General features: G+C 36.1%; 1 protein-coding gene across 1 annotated transcript; it reads right to left on the bottom strand.

Annotated features, from left to right (window-relative positions):
- Positions 1 to 9,113: 9,113 nt before the first annotated feature.
- On the bottom strand, positions 9,114 to 10,463 carry LOC107760722 (ethylene-responsive transcription factor ERF027-like). The gene is made up of 2 exons (XM_016578820.2): positions 9,831 to 10,463; positions 9,114 to 9,428 (listed from the first exon to the last, which is right to left on the bottom strand). Exons 1-2 carry the CDS (start codon positions 10,297 to 10,299, stop codon positions 9,271 to 9,273), a joined length of 627 nt encoding a protein of 208 aa, XP_016434306.2. The 5' UTR covers positions 10,300 to 10,463; the 3' UTR covers positions 9,114 to 9,270.
- Between the last annotated feature and the right edge of the window lie 8,299 nt (positions 10,464 to 18,762).

Here is an 18,762-nt window from a genome sequence, read left to right on the forward strand (position 1 = left end):
ATGAGCTAAGGTTAGCTTCTCTCCACTTTCCTGGCACAAGTGCTGAAGGCAGGTGACAGTCCTCCATACTAAAGAAATTACCTGTGCCAAACACACCTGGCAGCGAAGGCAAAACTTCGCAATCATGGAATCAAGCTCTTCACTCAAAGAAAATGCTCCCAAAGTATACGTGTAAAAGTATGTAAAACCTTTCTTGGGAAGGGTCACTCGGTCCGATAGATCAGGAATAATGATATCCAACTCATGGCAGCGGCAGTCTTACTTCACAACAGGAATACTAGAAGGATGAATGGAAGAAGAGTACCTACTAGCAACCCATGTACGGGGGTTAGCAGTAGGGAATTTCTTTTCTAAGTCCTCTGTGGTACTGAGTTTCCTTGGGATGATGGAACCTACCGTTGGAGGAGCAGAGTCCTAGTCTTTATTCTTGTTATTTGAAGAACCGGCACGCTCGGAGGAAGAAGTCATTGGATAAGAAGAAGGAAAAGGTTTTTGTTTAAAGAGAATTAGAGAAAGGATGGAGAACAAAGATGCAAATCAGAAGTTCGAGAAATTATGAAGTGCAAAGGAAAAGAATGATGCGTATAAGTGAAATTTTGGCGGCTAAATTTATGGCCATGATTACCTCGATAATCGGCATAAGTTACTCTGAATTGTGGGATGACGCGTGTTTGGGGCATTAAATGCGGAGAGACGTACGTCTAATGAACCGTCAGAAGCCTGCAAAGGGAGTTATAGTAATTCCCGCAAAAAGAATATTTCTACCAACTTTCCGATAGTACAAAGTTATGTCATCGAAAAGCAGGGGGACTATCTGTATAGGGTAAAATATGATAGGACACGTGGTCATCTAAAGGAAAGACACGTGGAACTCTAGACGGGGATGACTGAAGACTGAACGCAGTCATTCCGCTTGTCATCGGAAAAGATAACGTTCATAAAGGTGTATTAAATGCTCTGCGTCCGGTAGCATTTAATAAAGAATATTCTGCAGCATTAAGAGCAACGGCCTGTTACAAAGAATTTGACATTTATATTCACCGTTACATCTTCATCAATGATCCTCATAATTAACTTTAAAGGAGGGCACGATCCTAGGACCTTCTTCCCTAGACGCAGCTATAAATAGTGAGTCCAGTTATCATTGTTGGGGACAAGAAATTATCTAGAAAAAACTTACATCATATTCTATACAAAGCTTAATACAATCTTACTTTTTCGCTTTTTGATCTCATCATTGCTGTGCCCAGAAATCTTGTTCCCGGAACTATCATTTCTGCGGTTTCATCTACATTTTTATTCAATTATTTCAGGATCAAATTAGTTCACTTGTCTCGAAACCACGTATAAATTCAACTGTACCATTTTACGGATAAACAATTTGCAATCTCATTAATTATTACGTATTATTTCAGTACTATTCTTGATATATTGTGTATCACATTTTAAGTGTCCAGACGTAACTAGAAGATAAAAAACCTTGTAATAACATCGTTTCTCGCTAAAATTAAATAACATAAGGATGAGGTCTTTTTAATAGCATGGTCGAAGTACTACATACACGATCATATAAAGTATTGTTTCGATTTATGTATATTACTTTTTTTTTATGTTAACAACAACAACCCAGTAAAATTCTACTAATGGGGTCTGGGTAGGGTAGTGTGTACGCAGGCCTTACCCCTACCCCGAAGGAGTAGAGAGGCTGTTTCCGAAAGACCACCGGCTCAAAAAAATAAAAAGACAAAAGGGGCAAAATGGGGCAAAAAGGAAGACAATATTAGTATCACAACAACAATCATAGGATAAATAGGAACACCATGAAATCCAGAAGAAAGATGCAAAGTAAAGGGAGACAATATTAGTAAATATTAGTATCACCACAACAGTCATAAGAAAAATAGGAACATCATGAAATCTAGAAGAAAGATGTAAAGCAAAAGCGATAGCTAGTAAATAGGACCTGCACTGAAAAGCGAAATAGTAAGCCACAACATTCCCACTAGTTATCTTAGACAAAAATCCTACATGGCTAGTCCCACCATGTTACGAAGTAAGGCACGACTCAACTACCTCCTAACCTACAACCCTAATACTCGACCTCCACATCTTCCTATCAAGTGTCATGTCCTCGGAAATCTGGAGCCTCGCCATATCCTGCCTGATCACCTCTCCCCAATACTTCTTAGGCCGCCCTCTACCTCTACTCGTGCCCTCCATAACCAACTGCTCACACCTCCGTATCGGAGCTTCTAGGCTTCTCCTCTGAATATGTCCGAACCATCTAAGCCTCGCTTCCCGCATCTTGTCATCAATGGGAGCCACATGCACCTTCTCCCGAATATCATCATTCCTAATCTTATCTATCTTAGTGTGCCCGCACATCCACCGCAACATCCTCATTTCTGCTACTTTCATTTTCTGGATATGTGAGTTCTTAACGGGCCAACACTCAGCCCCATATATCATGGCTGGTCTAACCACCGCTTTATAAAACTTACCTTTGAGTATCGGTGGCACTCTCTTGTCACACAGGACTCCAGATGCTAACATCCACTTCATCCATCCTATCCCAATACGGTGTGTGACATCCTCGTCGATTTTCCCTCCCCCCTGGATAACCGAACCAAGGTACTTGAAGCTGCCTCTACTCGGGATGACCTGCGAATCAAGCCTCACATCCACGCCAACTTCCCCTGGCTCAGCGCTGAACTTATACTTCAGGTATTCCATCTTCGTCCTGCTCAGCTTGAAACCCTTAGACTCAAGAGCCTGTCTCCAAACCTCCAGCCTCTCGTTAACACCGGCTCGCGACTCATCAATCAGAACTATGTCATCGGCGAATAGCATACACCATGGCACATCCCCTTGAATATGGTGTGTTAACGCGTCTATCACCAGGGCGAATAAGAACGGACTGAACGCAGAACCTTGGTGTAACCCCATTATAACAGAAAAATGCTCAGAGTCGCCTCCTACTGTCCTAACCCGAGTCTTAGCCCCATCATACATGTCCTTAATCGCTATAATATAGGGAACCGACACACTTTTGGCCTCCAGGCATCTCTAGAAAATTTCTCTAGGAACCTTGTCATACGCTTTCTCTAGGTCAATAAACACCATGTGCATATTTAGAAATGCACATACATTTAGTTTATTTAAAAAAAGGAATATTATATTTTTATATTTAGTAAATTCTTAAATCCAACATTTTTATTTTATCTTTAATGATACACCCTTTAGGAATGTAATAACATTTCTAAGATCGCAAATTTTAAACTGTAATTTAATAATATTACACATACATTTAGTTTAGGACTATAAAATTTAAAAATCTTCCCTGATACCAATCTTTGGTTTAGGATGGATTCTAACTTGATATATTTTTAAATTTCGTGCCTAGAAAAATTAAGACACGTAACTGAAATTGATGGAGTAACTTACACATCTTCAAATAACAACGTGTTTCTCACAAAACACACTTTTATATTTGAGTGTTGGGTTTCCTCAAATCAAATATACAGACACTTTTATTAAAGGTTTAATACTACACGTAATAGCTACGTCCCATCCCCTTTTGCCACTAGTCCAGCTAACATGCATACTTCAGCCTTTGGCTGATACGTCAAAAAAAAAAAAAAAAAAAAAATTCGGTGCACAAAATATCCCGTATTTAGGTATGGTTTGGGGAAGAGTCGCACTCCTAGAGATGTGACGATGTAAATAGTTTATTCTGATGCAAGTATTAGTGGCTACTTCCACGGCTCGAACCTGTGATCTATACATGTTTACTTCAGCCTTTGGTTGATAAGCAAAAAAAAAGATAGCCCGATGCACAAAGTATTTCGTATTCAGGCAAGGTCCGGAGAAGAGTAGCATCCTTCGAGGTGTGATGTTGACAGTCTACCCTGATGCAATCATTAATAACTACTTTCACGGTTCGAACTCGTGACTTATATGTTAAAATATCTTGTAGTTGTGGCGTTTGGACATGAATTGGTTAGTATTGAAAAAGATTAATATTCGAAGTTAAGTTAAAAGAGAGTATTTGAAAGTAGAAAAATAATCTTCAAATATTATTTCAAATATTTAAAATTTGATCTCTGGACAAACAGTAGTAAAGAAGTAAGTCCCTATAATCCCCTATCACTTGATTTCTCAGATATTTTTGTTAGTGTAATTGATTTGAAAATTTGAAGAATTTATTGTGTTAATTGAGATATTAAATATAATATCATATGTTAAATTTAATGGATGTTTTAAGTTTGTGGGAGGGAGGGAGGAAATTATCTCAAAACTGCAATAATTTGAGTAACTAAACAATTGGGCCTTTCGGGAAAAACGAGTTGGGCCTTTCTTGAGTGGCTATATATACAAAAAATATTTATTTTTCGGTAATCATTGTGAGAGCGGCTATACTGTTTCATTTTCCCGTTACTTTTTCAATCTACTATTAACTGATTGTACTTAATTATACGTAAAAATAGTACGGACTAGCCACTTTTCGAACTGGTAAATCAAAATAGCTAGCATTTGCAAAGTCATTGAAAAATAGCCACTATTTTGCTGCAATACGGACCGTTCCAGCATAATATACTGGAGATTGATGCACCTGTATATGAACTTCCAGCATATTATGCTGGAACTCCAACACGCGAAAAGTTACAGCATAATATACTGGAGATTGGAGCACATGTGCATGAACTTCTAGCATATTATGCTGGACCGGTATATTATACTGGAACTCCAGTATATTATGCTGAAATATTTTTTTGGATTTTGAACAGTGTTTTCGTTCAAATTTATCTTTACATGAAAAGTGGCTAAATTTCGATTGCTTTTGAAACTGTGGCTATTTTTCAATTACCACTTGTAAATTTAGCCATTTTTGAATTTCTTCCTAATTATACATATATTATAAATAAATTATACATATTATATATTTGACAAGCAATTGAGTAGGCGGCTATTTGGATTGATTCTTCTGCATAAAAATGTGGATCTAATCGAAACTGAAGTTAAAGGTGTACGTGGCCCGATCAATGTTTTTTTTACATATATATGGGCTGATTATGCAAATATTCTTTTTAGGACACTAATTAAATCCGTCCCTATTTTAAAGGTTAAGCAAATATAGTTCTTGTAAAATTACTCCTTTTGGACAATGTTAGACTTAGATCTAAGTTTACTCATATAATTTTTAATTTACTCACAAAATAGTATATTGTGTTCTAACGATTGCGATAACTGACATTATAACTCTTGTCATATCTCATGGGATTATCTATCCCACCTCATATATGGGATAGCTAATATCAATATTTTAATATAAAGTTTTTGCCGATATTAGTTAATATCCACAATCAAATACGGATAACTATAATTTTAAATTTAATATCGGGACAATTAATATTCTTATCCTGATAACCTAACTACATCCAAACTATCAAAAAACATACAAATAGTGGGTTGATATCCCATACCATACTATTAAAAATTATGTTAAAATAATAAATACTCTTTTATATTCCTAATTTCGAAAGCTCAAATTCAACTCTTTAAATATAAAGTCACCGTCTATGATAGAGAGCGTTTTACCTCCTAAAATGAACGAATACAAATTGGAAGATGGATCCGAGAGAGTGCGAAGGAAAGGGATGTTTAAGTCGGCCATGAATATGTTGCTAAAAAGTAAAGTCAAACTTTCTTTAATCTTTTCAACGACTAAAGAATTTCGGCTACTCAATATTATTGTACTATAATACCAGATTCTGAAAGAGACAAAGAAGAAAATGGTCCAACAAGAGAGACATCCTTTTCTTTTTTTTGATGATTTCATGAATAAACTCAAAAATGGTTGTCCGACGAGATTAGGAGTGGGGCAAAATAGCGGGTCAGGTCGGATATGCGCGGGTAAAAAATAAATAATATAAAAATAAAGAAAATATTCGGCTCTACAACTATTTAATACTGATAAAAATGAGTTACCAGGCGGATAATATAGATATTCATATTATTCATGACTTTTTGAATATGATTACTTTTGGGAGAATTCCTAGTCTTCCAAACTTGAGGAACCTCCAATTTATATTAGTCTTTGCAAATATAAAACTTAAACACATTGATTATCCATTGGTTATTCATTTTTTAATGGATAATATGAAATTTATCCATATATGACCCACTTTTAAAATTTTTGATTATCCAGCTCTTTTTAGTGAATAATATGAATTTTAAACTATTTTTTTATTCATTTTTCCGCCACTAGACGAGACATGGGAAGAAACTTTTAAGGGGTCATTTGTTTGTCGAATTTACGATATTATTTTCGTTATAAAATTTAAGATTATTTTTATTTTATATTTAGTTATTGGTATTAACTAAAATTGATATAAATGTTATATGAAATCTTAATATTTTCTATCCGATATAAGATATGGGATATATATCCTTATTCCGAACCAAATGACCCCTAGTGTTTTAGCTTATGTCTTTGTTGGAGATAGATTTTATTGTCGTTATAGATGTTCTTTTCGTTATATGTGATATGATCATTTTAACAAAAGATTGATAAAATATTTATAAATATAAAAACAAGAAATAAACATAAAAAGTAGATAAATAAAACACAAAATATCTTTGTAAATTTATTTTTTCCTATTCAACTTGTAACTGCACAAAATCCCGACCTGTTTGTCACCTGGCCAACCTTTTACCTACTCCCTCTTTCTTATATTCCTCCACTTGTGTCTATTCCTATATATAAGTTAACAACTTTAAATAACAGCAAAGTCTGCTTTTTCAATTTTTGTGAAGCATAACATCTCACGTGTCGGCTGAAAAAGAAAAGATCCTAATTATTTTAATCTTTAAAACCAATATTCAAAAGCATAAATGAGTAAAAGATGTATCAATTAAAGAAAAATGAGTTTATTTTTTTCGGCCTATATTCGACATCCGCATTAGAGCCTCAACTAATCTAGATTTGTGCCGTATAAAACCCTTAAAGACCGGTGACGCGCTCCTTGCCATAATCGTTTTTACATTTACCCAACTAAAAATATCACGTTTATATAAGTTAATTAGAAATTAAAAACATCATATTTCTTAGTTTAGGTGTCATCAAATGGTGGATTTTAAATCTTCAGGTAATCATATTTGGAAGAAACTAAGGATAAGACATCCTCGTATAGAATTAATATAAGAACGCCGACACGTTTATCTCGACAAGAACAGAGCACACGATTGCTACTAATAATGTCCATCTCCTTTGAATTTGATAAGCTATAACTGAATATTCATCATTTAAGATGTAATAATATGGTCAAACGTGTCGACACTGTAATTCACCTAAAATTTCTCAAATTTAAAGTTAATCTCTTTACGTTGGTTTTTGATTGAACACAAAATATAAAACAGAAAAAAAAAAGTTAAAATTTGTAGTTCAAAATAAATCAAAATATTTGTGTAGCTGTATTTTGGTTTGACTTTTGCCTCACACATCAATAAAAATAAAATAAAAAGCTTAAAGTTAAAAGTTTTCTAAGTATAAATATATTATTTTTTTTGGGCACTTAAAAAAAGAATATTGCGTGAATTCAGACATATATAGTATATAATCTTTTATATATAGGGTTAGTTAGCTTAATTACTTACATGCATCCCTTTAATTATCTACGGTCAAATGAAGCATTTTGTACTTTACACGATAGAAATTAAACACTTGGTTTTTACACTATCAATCGAACTTAACTGTTGTAAAATATTTCTTATCTTTCTTCTCCATGCCACGCTATTAAGTAAAAAAAATTACGCTTATTGATATTATCAATTGTTGGGTAACAAGATATTCAAGAAATAATTCTTAAAAATGTAATAATAATATTGTCTAGATATCATATACTAAGACCATTTTTTTTTATTGTGTTATACATATTCTAAGAATTTGCAGGTCTTTCGAGACAGTTTCCTTTCATGTGATTTTAAGTCTATGTCATCACTATTTGTAAATCGACACAGGACATAATCGAACCATCTCAATAACCAGGACACTCACACAATGAGTTCACTTAATTAAGTTAATTTTCAATGAAGGTCCTTGTCATTTATATTTAATTCCTAAAGTGGATTCATTTTTGGATTTTAAAATCTGCTTCACAAAGTCAGTAGACTAGGCTAATTTCACAACGTTCTCATTTGCGGAAAAGAAAAATCTCTTTTAATTAACGTGTCTGGATCATTGATGAAGGTGAAAAATTAAGGATTTCATTTATATAAATTTCTGTAAATTATTTTTATAATATTAGTGTAATTTAATGTGGTACAACAAATGGCCTGCTATATTTTTCTATAAGAATAACTAATTTCACTTATTAGTATAATTACATGTAATTATTTTTTAGGAAACCTAATAATATTAAAGTTTTTAATAGTGTTAGTATATAAAAACTAAATTCTAAACTAAAACCTTCTTAAGCATTGACCGTTACTATTCTTCAGTGGCGGAACCAGGATTTTCATAAGTGGAGCCAAAATATAAAGAAATAAACTCACCAAGAATTCAAGGGGTGTCATTATATAGCATATATACACATTTTTTTTAAAATTACCGAGTTAAACAGTGTAGTTTTTCGACGAAGGGGTGTCGGTTGAAGTGAAGAAGGAAGAGAGGCAACGCAGGTCAGATTATTAACAAATGTTTAGTCACAAATCAAATTTTCCAACGTAACAGTACTGATTTTCATTTTTAATGTGTAACCTTTTTTTATATTATCGGTGTATATATAAGTGAATTATATGATAATATATAGTAATATTGCTAAAAAGGAAGAGACACAACATGAGAACCTCTTCCGTTGTATCACTCAAAAGAATCAAAGGAGTTCCAGTATCTTCTCCATTTAACAGAAATACAATAACATCTTTTACTACATATTAAATCAATCTTCTGTAACCCGCAAAATTTTGTTGGATGTGTGTGAACAAAATTTCACGTAAAAAGTAGAAGAGAAAAAGAAGCTATACTACTTATAATTAAAAAGTTGGATACTCTTAATGATTTTAATTGTACGAGACCTTTTGAGGAAAATTATTTCAGGGTTTGACTCAAAGCGGACAATATCAATACTGTGTTAAGAATATCTTTGAATTGTTTTAGCTCAAACAAATTTTGAACTGCTAATCATTGTTCGTGTTTATAACATGTGATTACATTTTTAACTAACCAAAAAACTATAGTGAACTTGCGAATTGTGTTCTTCTTCATTCTCTTCAATAGCTCCAAAGACTTTCAATATACGAGGGATCTCCTTTTGAATCTTCCAATGTTGAGGAGTTTATTCTTGGAGGGCTCATCATCATTGCCTCCGCCATATCAACAAGCAAATTAGGCATATAAAATACATCATCCTCATCTACATATTTCTCTCCTATAAAAAAATGGAAAAGATGTTAGGATCGAAATAATTAGTAGGTATCATGCGAAAGCTAACAAAGCAAACCTTTAACGATCATAAATCAGATAACAAAAGAGACACAAATATTTAACGTGGTTCGGTCAATTGACCTACATCCACACGCGGAGATGAGCAATACACTATATAAAGAGAATACAAAATATTGAGAGAGCAACCTTACAAAGAGGCACACACAAGTGGCAAGCTAAATTTTCCTTTTCGTAATAGGAAAAATCAATTATGGTAAATATGTTGAACTTTCTCCAAGAAATAGGAAAATCAAATATGGTAAGAAAATTAGGACAAATGCCTAACAAAACATTTATATAGTGTTTAAGAGATTCAACCATTTGTAGGAATAATAAATATCATTACCTATTTGCACGTTATAATTTTCAAGTGAAGGAAATTCAACTGAATCCCCTTCATTAAATGTAGCTCCGACGCCATTGCTTCCTGATAACTGATCATCATTGCCTTGCTGAGCCACCACTGTACCTTCTCCGGCTTCTTGCTTCATAAGCACGGCCGCAGTGGCGGCCGCGCTTTGTATATCGGCCGGAGAAGGTGAGGGAGGGAGCTGTGGATAGGAGTTGACATGACAAGGGAAGTTTAGTACAACATTATCACTGCCTTTTAAAGCTAAGGCAGCAACATCATAGGCAGCAGCTGCCATTTCTGGAGTAGGAAATGTTCCTAGCCATATTCTTGTAGTTTTACGTGGCTCTCTAATTTCAGACACCCATTTCCCACTTCTGCAACGTATTCCCCTATACAAAGGATGTTTGGTATTTGTTCTTGGTGACTGTTTGTTTTCAACTACAATGTTTGATAGGTCAGCCATATATATGTGTCGATATGTCGGATTTAACTTATATACACTGACAGCGTAACTTATTTTCGCTCTATCAGTGCACTGAAGTTAAACACCGAGCTATATATATGTGTCTACACACAAAGAGGCAAAGCCAAAATTTAAAGTTTCAAGGTTCGGGAATGTGTTTCTCACTAGCTGAATATGATATTTGGTATATAAGAGGTAGTTGTAAGATATATATATGTCTAATTTAAAAAAAGTGAAAGCGTGGGCAATTCGTGGTTAAGTTGCTACAAAAAGGTTTTATTTGTTTTCTTGTGACAAAAATGGCACACGTATTTGGAAAGAACTACAGCTTTTGTATAATAATAGCTGTTATCTATTATGCTTAATCCATTTTCATGCTGGCAATAATATTTTCCCATACAATTTAATATGAAAGTGGGAGTACTTTTTATTCAAATAGGGGGGAAGTTGTGTTTTATTGTAACCAAATGATCTAATGGTATGAAGATTTTTCTTATGGTCAACGTTATTTTTTTTGCTATAGTATTGTCAATTTGCAAATAAATTATATCAAATGGAGGTGCTAATGCTGTTGGTTTTTTTAAATTCTTTTACTCTTTGGAAATATAGAAACTTGGATTAGTCCACTAGAATAGCTTTGGCTCGTTTGGTAAAAGAATTGTACTAGCAAGGGATATTGCAATAATCTTTAGCTATTTGGTCATTGAACTTAGGGGTCGTTTGGTAGGGCGTATAAGAATAGTATTGAATAAGGTATATTAGTAATGTTAGATTAGTTATGCTGGAAATATTTTTTATCGACTATTGGTTTGGTATATTAAAATCAATTTTATCTTTATATATGTTTATCCATGTATTAAAAATCATGGTATCGTTAATGTCATGGTTAGCTATATACAAAAATATTACTCAATAGAGTATATTATCTAATAGAAACTAAAGGTCCACCAAACTATGTAGAGAACCATGTTCTCTATAAGTTCCCACAGAACACACGCACACTGCAGTAAGTAAGTGACACAATAAAATTTTACGTGGAAAATTTTCAGCTCACGGGATTAAAAATCACGACCTACCCTTGTAGGATTTCAACTTCACTACTGAGCAAACTTCAAATTACAAACTATTGTAACCTAGGAGTTAATCTCTTAATCCCTCACTAACTTGTAACAACTCTATGACAAGCCCCTTTGTAATAACTCTATTACAAAGCTTACAACTCGATTAACTCTAGCCAATCACCAACACAAGGTTTATAATTTTAGAAAGATTTCCTACACAATGCTTCAAACTAAGCTAAGTAGGAATTACAAGTAAAGTGCTTTAACAAATGTGCAGCACAACTAAGGACATGTAATGACTCAATATAGGAAACTAATCCTTTATTATGTTGTTCTTTGTTCTTGATGCCCTTGAGAATCACTTGCAAGATTGACACACACTTGAGAGAATGCTTGATCGATTCTTGAATGTGCAAATGTTTTGTTTTTACCTTTGCATGATGTTAATAATTTATTTGTGAAATCACTTGAATGATGCAAGAAAGTTAGGTAAATGGCATTCCCCATAAAGTTGACTGCTACATTGTTTTTGCATTATTGCGTGTACAGGCAGCAACTTTACAACTGTGAGGAGTTGACTTGTACATTCACCAAGGGAACTGGTGGCCATCTTTTCCCTCTGTTGTTCCTTTAACTCTGAAGAGTTGAACCACGTCTCCGACTTGCGACTTGTTGTTCTTTAAGTACTTGAGGATGTGTAACAGGTTCCTTATATGGTTCTTATCATTAAGTTTGTTAGATCATCAAAACATAACATGGATACATATAACCTATCAATTTCCCCATTTTTGATGATGACAAACTTATAATTAAATTTCCCCCTAAGAACCAGAATGGTAGATCGGTTTCCTGTATTCCTCCTGAATCTGTTCCCCCTAGCTTGTTCCCCCTCAATTATTTTTCCCCCTTTTGGCATCATAAAAAGATCAGTAGCAAGCAATAAGCAAAACAAAGTCTAAGCTTGGTTAACTCATTCCACATGTGTGCACACAATCATGACTAAAAACAGAGCAAAAGAGTAAGACATACACAACAAAAGGATGAATCGTCCATTAATTTTTGGAAATTAAGCAGGGAGCAGTTCCATTGTTACCAAAACATCCACAAAATAAAAATAACAAATGGTACTAGTCATAAACATCATTAAGACTAAAAACGGAGGGCGGACACTAGGAACTTGACATTGGGAAGGGAATAATTTTTAGGGAGCACAGAAGGAGAAGGCCCAAATAAAGAGGCAAGGGTTCTAAGAAGGATGTCCATTCGAGCATTAGCTGACACCTACTCGCTGAGCAGTCTCTCCTTCAGGTCCTCAACCTGTTTCCTGAGATCGACATTTTCTTTTGTCAGATGGGCAACCTCTGTGCTGTGAGAGCTGCTAGAACCAGGTGTCTCCTGAACCTGACTGATCATACCTTCGAGAATGGCATTCCTTGCCTTCGGCTTCCTTATCTCTTTAGTGGCACTGTTATGAGTGTGATCAACTGAGAAATAGTAGAATTGCTGCGAGCCCCTCCACTTCGGTCAATGAACTCACACTCTTCTAGGGTGGTCTTGGAGAAGGTTTGCTTGCGAGTTCCCACCTTAGCTTTTCCCAAAGGGACTTTGAAAAATTCAAAAACTTTAGTGAGGAGGAGCTCGTAAAGTAACCCATGATTACCATCCTTGAACTCTGTCACCTTCTTCATATGTTCTACCATAAGACCAGACATGTTTATAGTGGTGTAGCCATCGAGTGCTTCCATGAGAACCAGGTCTGCTTGTGACGTAATGAACCGTCTTTCTACGCGTGGGAGTAGAACTTTGTTCACCAATTCAAACAGCAGTTGGTATACTAGAAGGAGGGCCTTCTTGTGTACTCGTTCCCCTTGTTGTATGGCCTTATCCTTCACGATGAAATTTCTGAAGTTAGAAGAGCAGGTTCCCTCAATGGTGGACATTCCCTCAGTAGGCACGCCCAAAATGGTTCCCAGTACAGTAGTTTCCATCACAAAATCAACACCATTCAATTTCAGACAGATAGTATCATCCCCAATTATGAAGAAGTCAGCATAGAAACTGCGCACTTCTGCCTCATAAACTTTGGGACTGTCACTAGTGAACAAATGTGTACACTGTTGGTATTTACAAATGTCATCCAGTTGGCGCATTCCTGACATATCAAGAATATTATAGGCAAATGTGCGGCCCCAAAGCACCTTATGATTTCTCAAATTCTCCCTTTCCTCATCCCTAACCACATTCACTCTCGCCTTTTTAGAGGAACCAGGTTCCTCATTAGCTGTCACGACCCCAAATTTGCTCCGTAGGATATCGTGATGGTACCTAATCTCTAAGACTATGTAATCCTATCAATGCGGAATACAAATTTAAATCTGAAATAAATAAACTACAATTCAAACAATTTCAACTCCCAAAACCCGGTAGAAATAATTCACAAGCTTCTAACAATTTATCCTCAATGTCACCCGGTAAAAATAAGTCACAAGCTTCTAAGAATTTATCTTCAATGTCTCTATATATATCAAGGTCTAAAGAAAATAAGAAAGCAACACAATAATGATAGAAGGGGACTCCGGAGTCTGCGGACGCTAGCAGATATACCTCGAAGTCTCCGTGTGCAGGTAACTCACTGACGTCTAGGCTGGTAAAATGTACCTGGATCTGCACAAAAAGATGTGCAGAAGCGTAGTATGAGTACACCACAGCGGTACCCAGTAAGTGCCAAGCCTACCTCGGTAGAGTAGCGACGAGGTCAGGTCAGGCCCTACTGGAAAATAATAATTTCATGGTAAAATGTTTAACAATATAATAAAATAAAATGACAATGGAAATGAATCAAGTAGCATGTCACTATTTAGTTAAACAAAATAATGGCAAATAATATCTCGTGGAATCAAAACAGAATTTCCTTTCAACTTTATGAAAATCACAACAAATAATCAAAGGCAACTATGGCCATAGATCAATATCAACAAGGGCACTCACGAGGTACCGCCTCGTAGTCCCAAATCATAAGTAAATTCACAATATCTCATTTCCTTATCTCATCGCGGGAGCCTTCACAATTTATTTTAAAGAAAATATTTTTTCCGAAATAGCATCCCGCATTTTAGCCATCCTTATCACACTGCATGACTTCTAGTAGTTCCCCCTACTAGCCACGCGTATCAAGCCACCCTTATCTCACCGTATGCGTTTCAATACCCAGACCTTATACCACCACATGTGTATCAACATCACAATATATCACAACTTGTACCTCAAGTGCTCAAATAATTTAACTTGCCAAAATACTTCAACAATAATATTTTCCCCAATAAAGAGCTCACAGCTCATGCCAACATAAATCATCAATAATATTTTTCCATAATAAAGAGCTCACAACTCCATCACAATGAGTGTATGAAAATCTTACAAAAATATTCAGGAATAAATAATTCAGCAAAATAATATTTCAAAATCTTTAATACGTTGCTTTAATACCAAATTTAAAAATGTCAAATACTTCATATTAATAACATATAATTTAAAGAAAATTTTCTTCAAATAATGCACAGAATAAAAGAAACCAAATTTCAACTAAACAGGTAAAGCAATTAGCAGGAAAATGTCAAGCAACTTTAAAACATTAAATCAATGATAAAGAATATATCAGAATAAAATAGTTTAATTAATGCGCAACAGTGATCTACACAATTTTAAAACATAATCTTTCACATTTATCCGGTGTACACACTCGTCACCTCGTGTACACAACTTTCAACACGTTACAATTTATCACTTCCATACCAATCCTAGGGGAAATTTCCCCCCACACAAGGTTAGACAAGTCACTTACCTCGACTTGCTCCAATTTAACCAAGTAGTATACCTTTTCCTCGATTTTTCGACTCCGATCGACTCGTATCTAGTCATAATTAATTCGATACAGTCAAATAAAATTATAGGAATCAATTCCATAAGAAAATATTATATTTTTCAATAAAATTCGAAATTAGTTCAAAAATCGCCCGTGGGGCCCACATCTCAAAATCTGTCGAAACTTATAAAATCCGACAACCCATTCAATTACGAGTCCAACCATACCAATTTCACTCAAATCCGACTCCGAATCAACACAGAAATCTCAAAAATTCATTTTTATGAGATTTCTAAAATTTTCCAAAATTTCCATCTCAATACACTAATTAAATGGTGAAAACAATGATATATTTATGTATATTGACCAAATCCGAGTTAGAATCACTTACCCAAATATTTTTCCTTGAAAATATGTCAAAAATCGCTTCTGCTCAAGCTCTGGTTCGTCAAAAATGGCAAATGGGACGAAATCCCCAGTTTTATAAACTTACAGATCTGTCCAGGCTGGACCTCGGTCATGGCCTTCGATCATGGCCCTCGACCCTGGGGCTCGATCATAGCCATCGATCCTGGCTATCGATCATGGCTTAGATCTTTATGGCCTTCGATCACTGGCCTTGGTCATAGCCCTCGATTCTGGGCCTTCGATCAGTGGCCTTCGAGCTTGCCTTCGATCATGGCCCTCGAGCCTTGCCTTCGATCGTGGCTCTCGAGCCTGCCTTCGATTATGGCTCTCGAGCCTTGCCTTCGATCCTCGGCTTCTGGGCTTGATTTTTGGGCTCGATTTCTGGCCTTCGATTATTTTTGGGCTCGATTGCTCAGCAGAAGAAAATTTGCAGCAGCTTTTACAGGAGTTGTTTAAGCCCAATTTTTGATCCGTTAACCATCTGAAACTCACCCGAGGCCCTCGGGACCTCAACCAAATACACCAATAAGTCCTAAAATATCATATGAACTTATTTTAAACCTCAAATCATATCAAACAACGCTAAAATCACGAATCATGCTCCAATTCAAGCTTAATGAAGCTTAGAATTTTCAACTTCTACATTCGATGTCGAAACCTATCAAATCAAGTCCGATTGACCTCAAATTTTGCATACAAGTCATAAATAACATAATGGATCTAAAAAAAATTTCGAAACTGGATTCTGACCCTGATATCAAAAAGTCAACTCCCCGGTCAAACTTCCAAACTTTAAATTCCTATTTTAGCCATTTCAAGCCTATTTTCACTACGAACTTCCAAATAAAATTCCGATCACGTTCCTAAGTCCAAAATCACTATGTGGAGCTGTTAGAATCATCAAAATTCTATTCCGGAGTCTTTTGCATATAATCCGGCATCCGGTCACTATTTGAACTTAAACTTTTAATTTTTCATCAAAATTCCATATCTCGGGCTAGGGATATCAGAATTTGATTTTGGCAATACTCCCAAGTCCCAAATCACGATACAGACCTACTGAAACTGTCAAAACACTGGTCCGAGTTCGTTTGCTCAAAATGTTGACCAAAGTCAACTCAGTTGAGTTTAAAGCTCTTAATTCACATTTTAATCCATTTTTCAAATAAAAACTTTTCGAAAAATTTTACGGACTGCGCACGCAAGTCGAGTAATGATAAATAGTGCTTTTTGAGATCTTAGAATACAGAATTAATTATTAACTTTAAAGATGACATTTTGGGTCATCACATTCTCCACCTCTAAAACAAACGTTCGTCCTTGAACCAAGTTAGAAAAAGTACCTGAGCTAGTGAATAAGTGTGGATAACAGTTGCGCATATCATGCTCGGTATCCCAAGTCGCCTCCTCGACTGGATGACCCCTCCACTGAACCTTCACGGAAGCAATGTTCTTTGACCTAAGCTTTCGAACCTGCCTATCTAAAATAGCCACTGGTTCCTCAACATAAGATAGATCCTTTTCCAACTGAACCGAACTGAAGTCTAACACATGAGACGGATCGCCGTGATATTTCTGAAGCATAGAAACATAGAATACCGGATGAACTGCAGAGAGACTAGGTGGTAGAGAAAGTCTGTAAGCCATCTCTCCAACTCTCTCAAGAAACTCAAAAGGTCCAATATACCTAGGGCTCAACTTGCCATTGTTCCCGAACCTCATCACCCCTTCATAGGCGAAACCCGAGCTGGACCCACTCACCAATTATGAATGCAATATCACGAACCTTTCGATCCGCACTGAATCAACTTAACCTTTTCCAAGGAATCCTGAACCAAGTCTATACCCAATAGTCTAGCCTCGCCCGGTTCGAACAAACCCACTGGAGACCGGCACCGCCTACCATACAAGGCCTCATACGAAGCCATCTAAATGCTCGACTGGTAATTGTTGTTGTAAGCAAACTCAGCAAGTGGTAAGAACTGGTCTCAAGCACCCCTAAAATCCATCACACATGCACGAAGCATATCCTCCAGTATCTGAATAGTACGTTCGGACTTCCCGTCTGTCTGAGGGTGAAATGTTGTACTCAACTCTACCCGAGTACCCAACTCTTGCTGTACAGCCCTCCAAAATCGTGAGGTAAACTGTGTACCCCTGTCAGAGATGATAGATACCGGTATGCCGTGAAGTCTGATAATCTCGCGAATATAGATTTGAGACAACTGCTCGGATGAGTAGGTAGTTATCACAGGAATGAAATGAGCTGACTTGGTCAACCTATCCACAATCACCCAAACTACATCGAACTTCCTCTAAGTCCGTGGGAGCCCAACAACGAAATCCATAGTGATCCGCTCCCATTTCCATTCTGCAATCTCTAACTTCTGAAGCAATCCACCCGATCGTTGATGCTCATATTTCACCTGTTGATAATTTAGACACTGATCTACATACTCCACTATGTCTTTCTTTATCCGCCTCCACCAATAGTGTTGTCTCAAGTCCTGATACATCTTTGCAGCACCCAGATGAATGGAGTACCGCGAACTGTGAGCCTTCTGGAGAATCAACTCACGCAAACCATCTACATTAGGCACACATAGCCTACCCTGCATCTGTAATACATCATCCTCTCTAATAGTGACTTCCTTGGCATCACAGTGCTGAACTGTGTCCTTAAGGACAAGCAGATAGGGGTTATCATACTGACGTTCCCTGATATGATCATAATGGAAGACTGAGAAATCGCACAAGCCAAAACTCGGCTCGGCTCGAAAATATCCAGTCTAACAAACTGGTTGGCCAAGGCCTGAACATCCAAGGCTAAAGGCATATCTGCTACCGATAAATATGCTAAGCTGCCAAAACTCTCCGCCTTACGACTCAAGGCATCAGCCACTACATTGGCCTTGCCATGATTATAGAGAATGGTGATATCATAATCCTTAAGCAACTTCAACCATCTCCGTTGCGCAAATTAAGATCCTTCTGTTTAAACAGATGTTGAAGACTCCGGTGATTGGTGTAGACCTCACAATGGACACCTTATAAATAATGCCGCCAAATCTTCAAGGCATGAACAGTAGTTGCTAACTCAAGGTCGTGGACCGGATAATTCTTCTCATGTAC

The sequence above is a fragment of the Nicotiana tabacum genome, chromosome 15 (assembly GCF_000715075.1).
Source record: "Nicotiana tabacum cultivar K326 chromosome 15, ASM71507v2, whole genome shotgun sequence".
Taxonomy (NCBI): Eukaryota; Viridiplantae; Streptophyta; class Magnoliopsida; order Solanales; family Solanaceae; genus Nicotiana; species Nicotiana tabacum.

What these genes read in the sequence shown, in the direction of transcription:
- LOC107760722 (XM_016578820.2), bottom strand. Translation starts at nt 10,299, where the DNA reads ATGGCTGACCTATCAAACATTGTAGTTGAAAACAAACAGTCACCAAGA. An exon ending in AAATTATAACGTGCAAATAG is followed by an intron (nt 9,429 to 9,830) that starts GTAATGATATTT and finishes ATTTTTTTATAG; the next exon opens with GAGAGAAATATGTAGATGAG.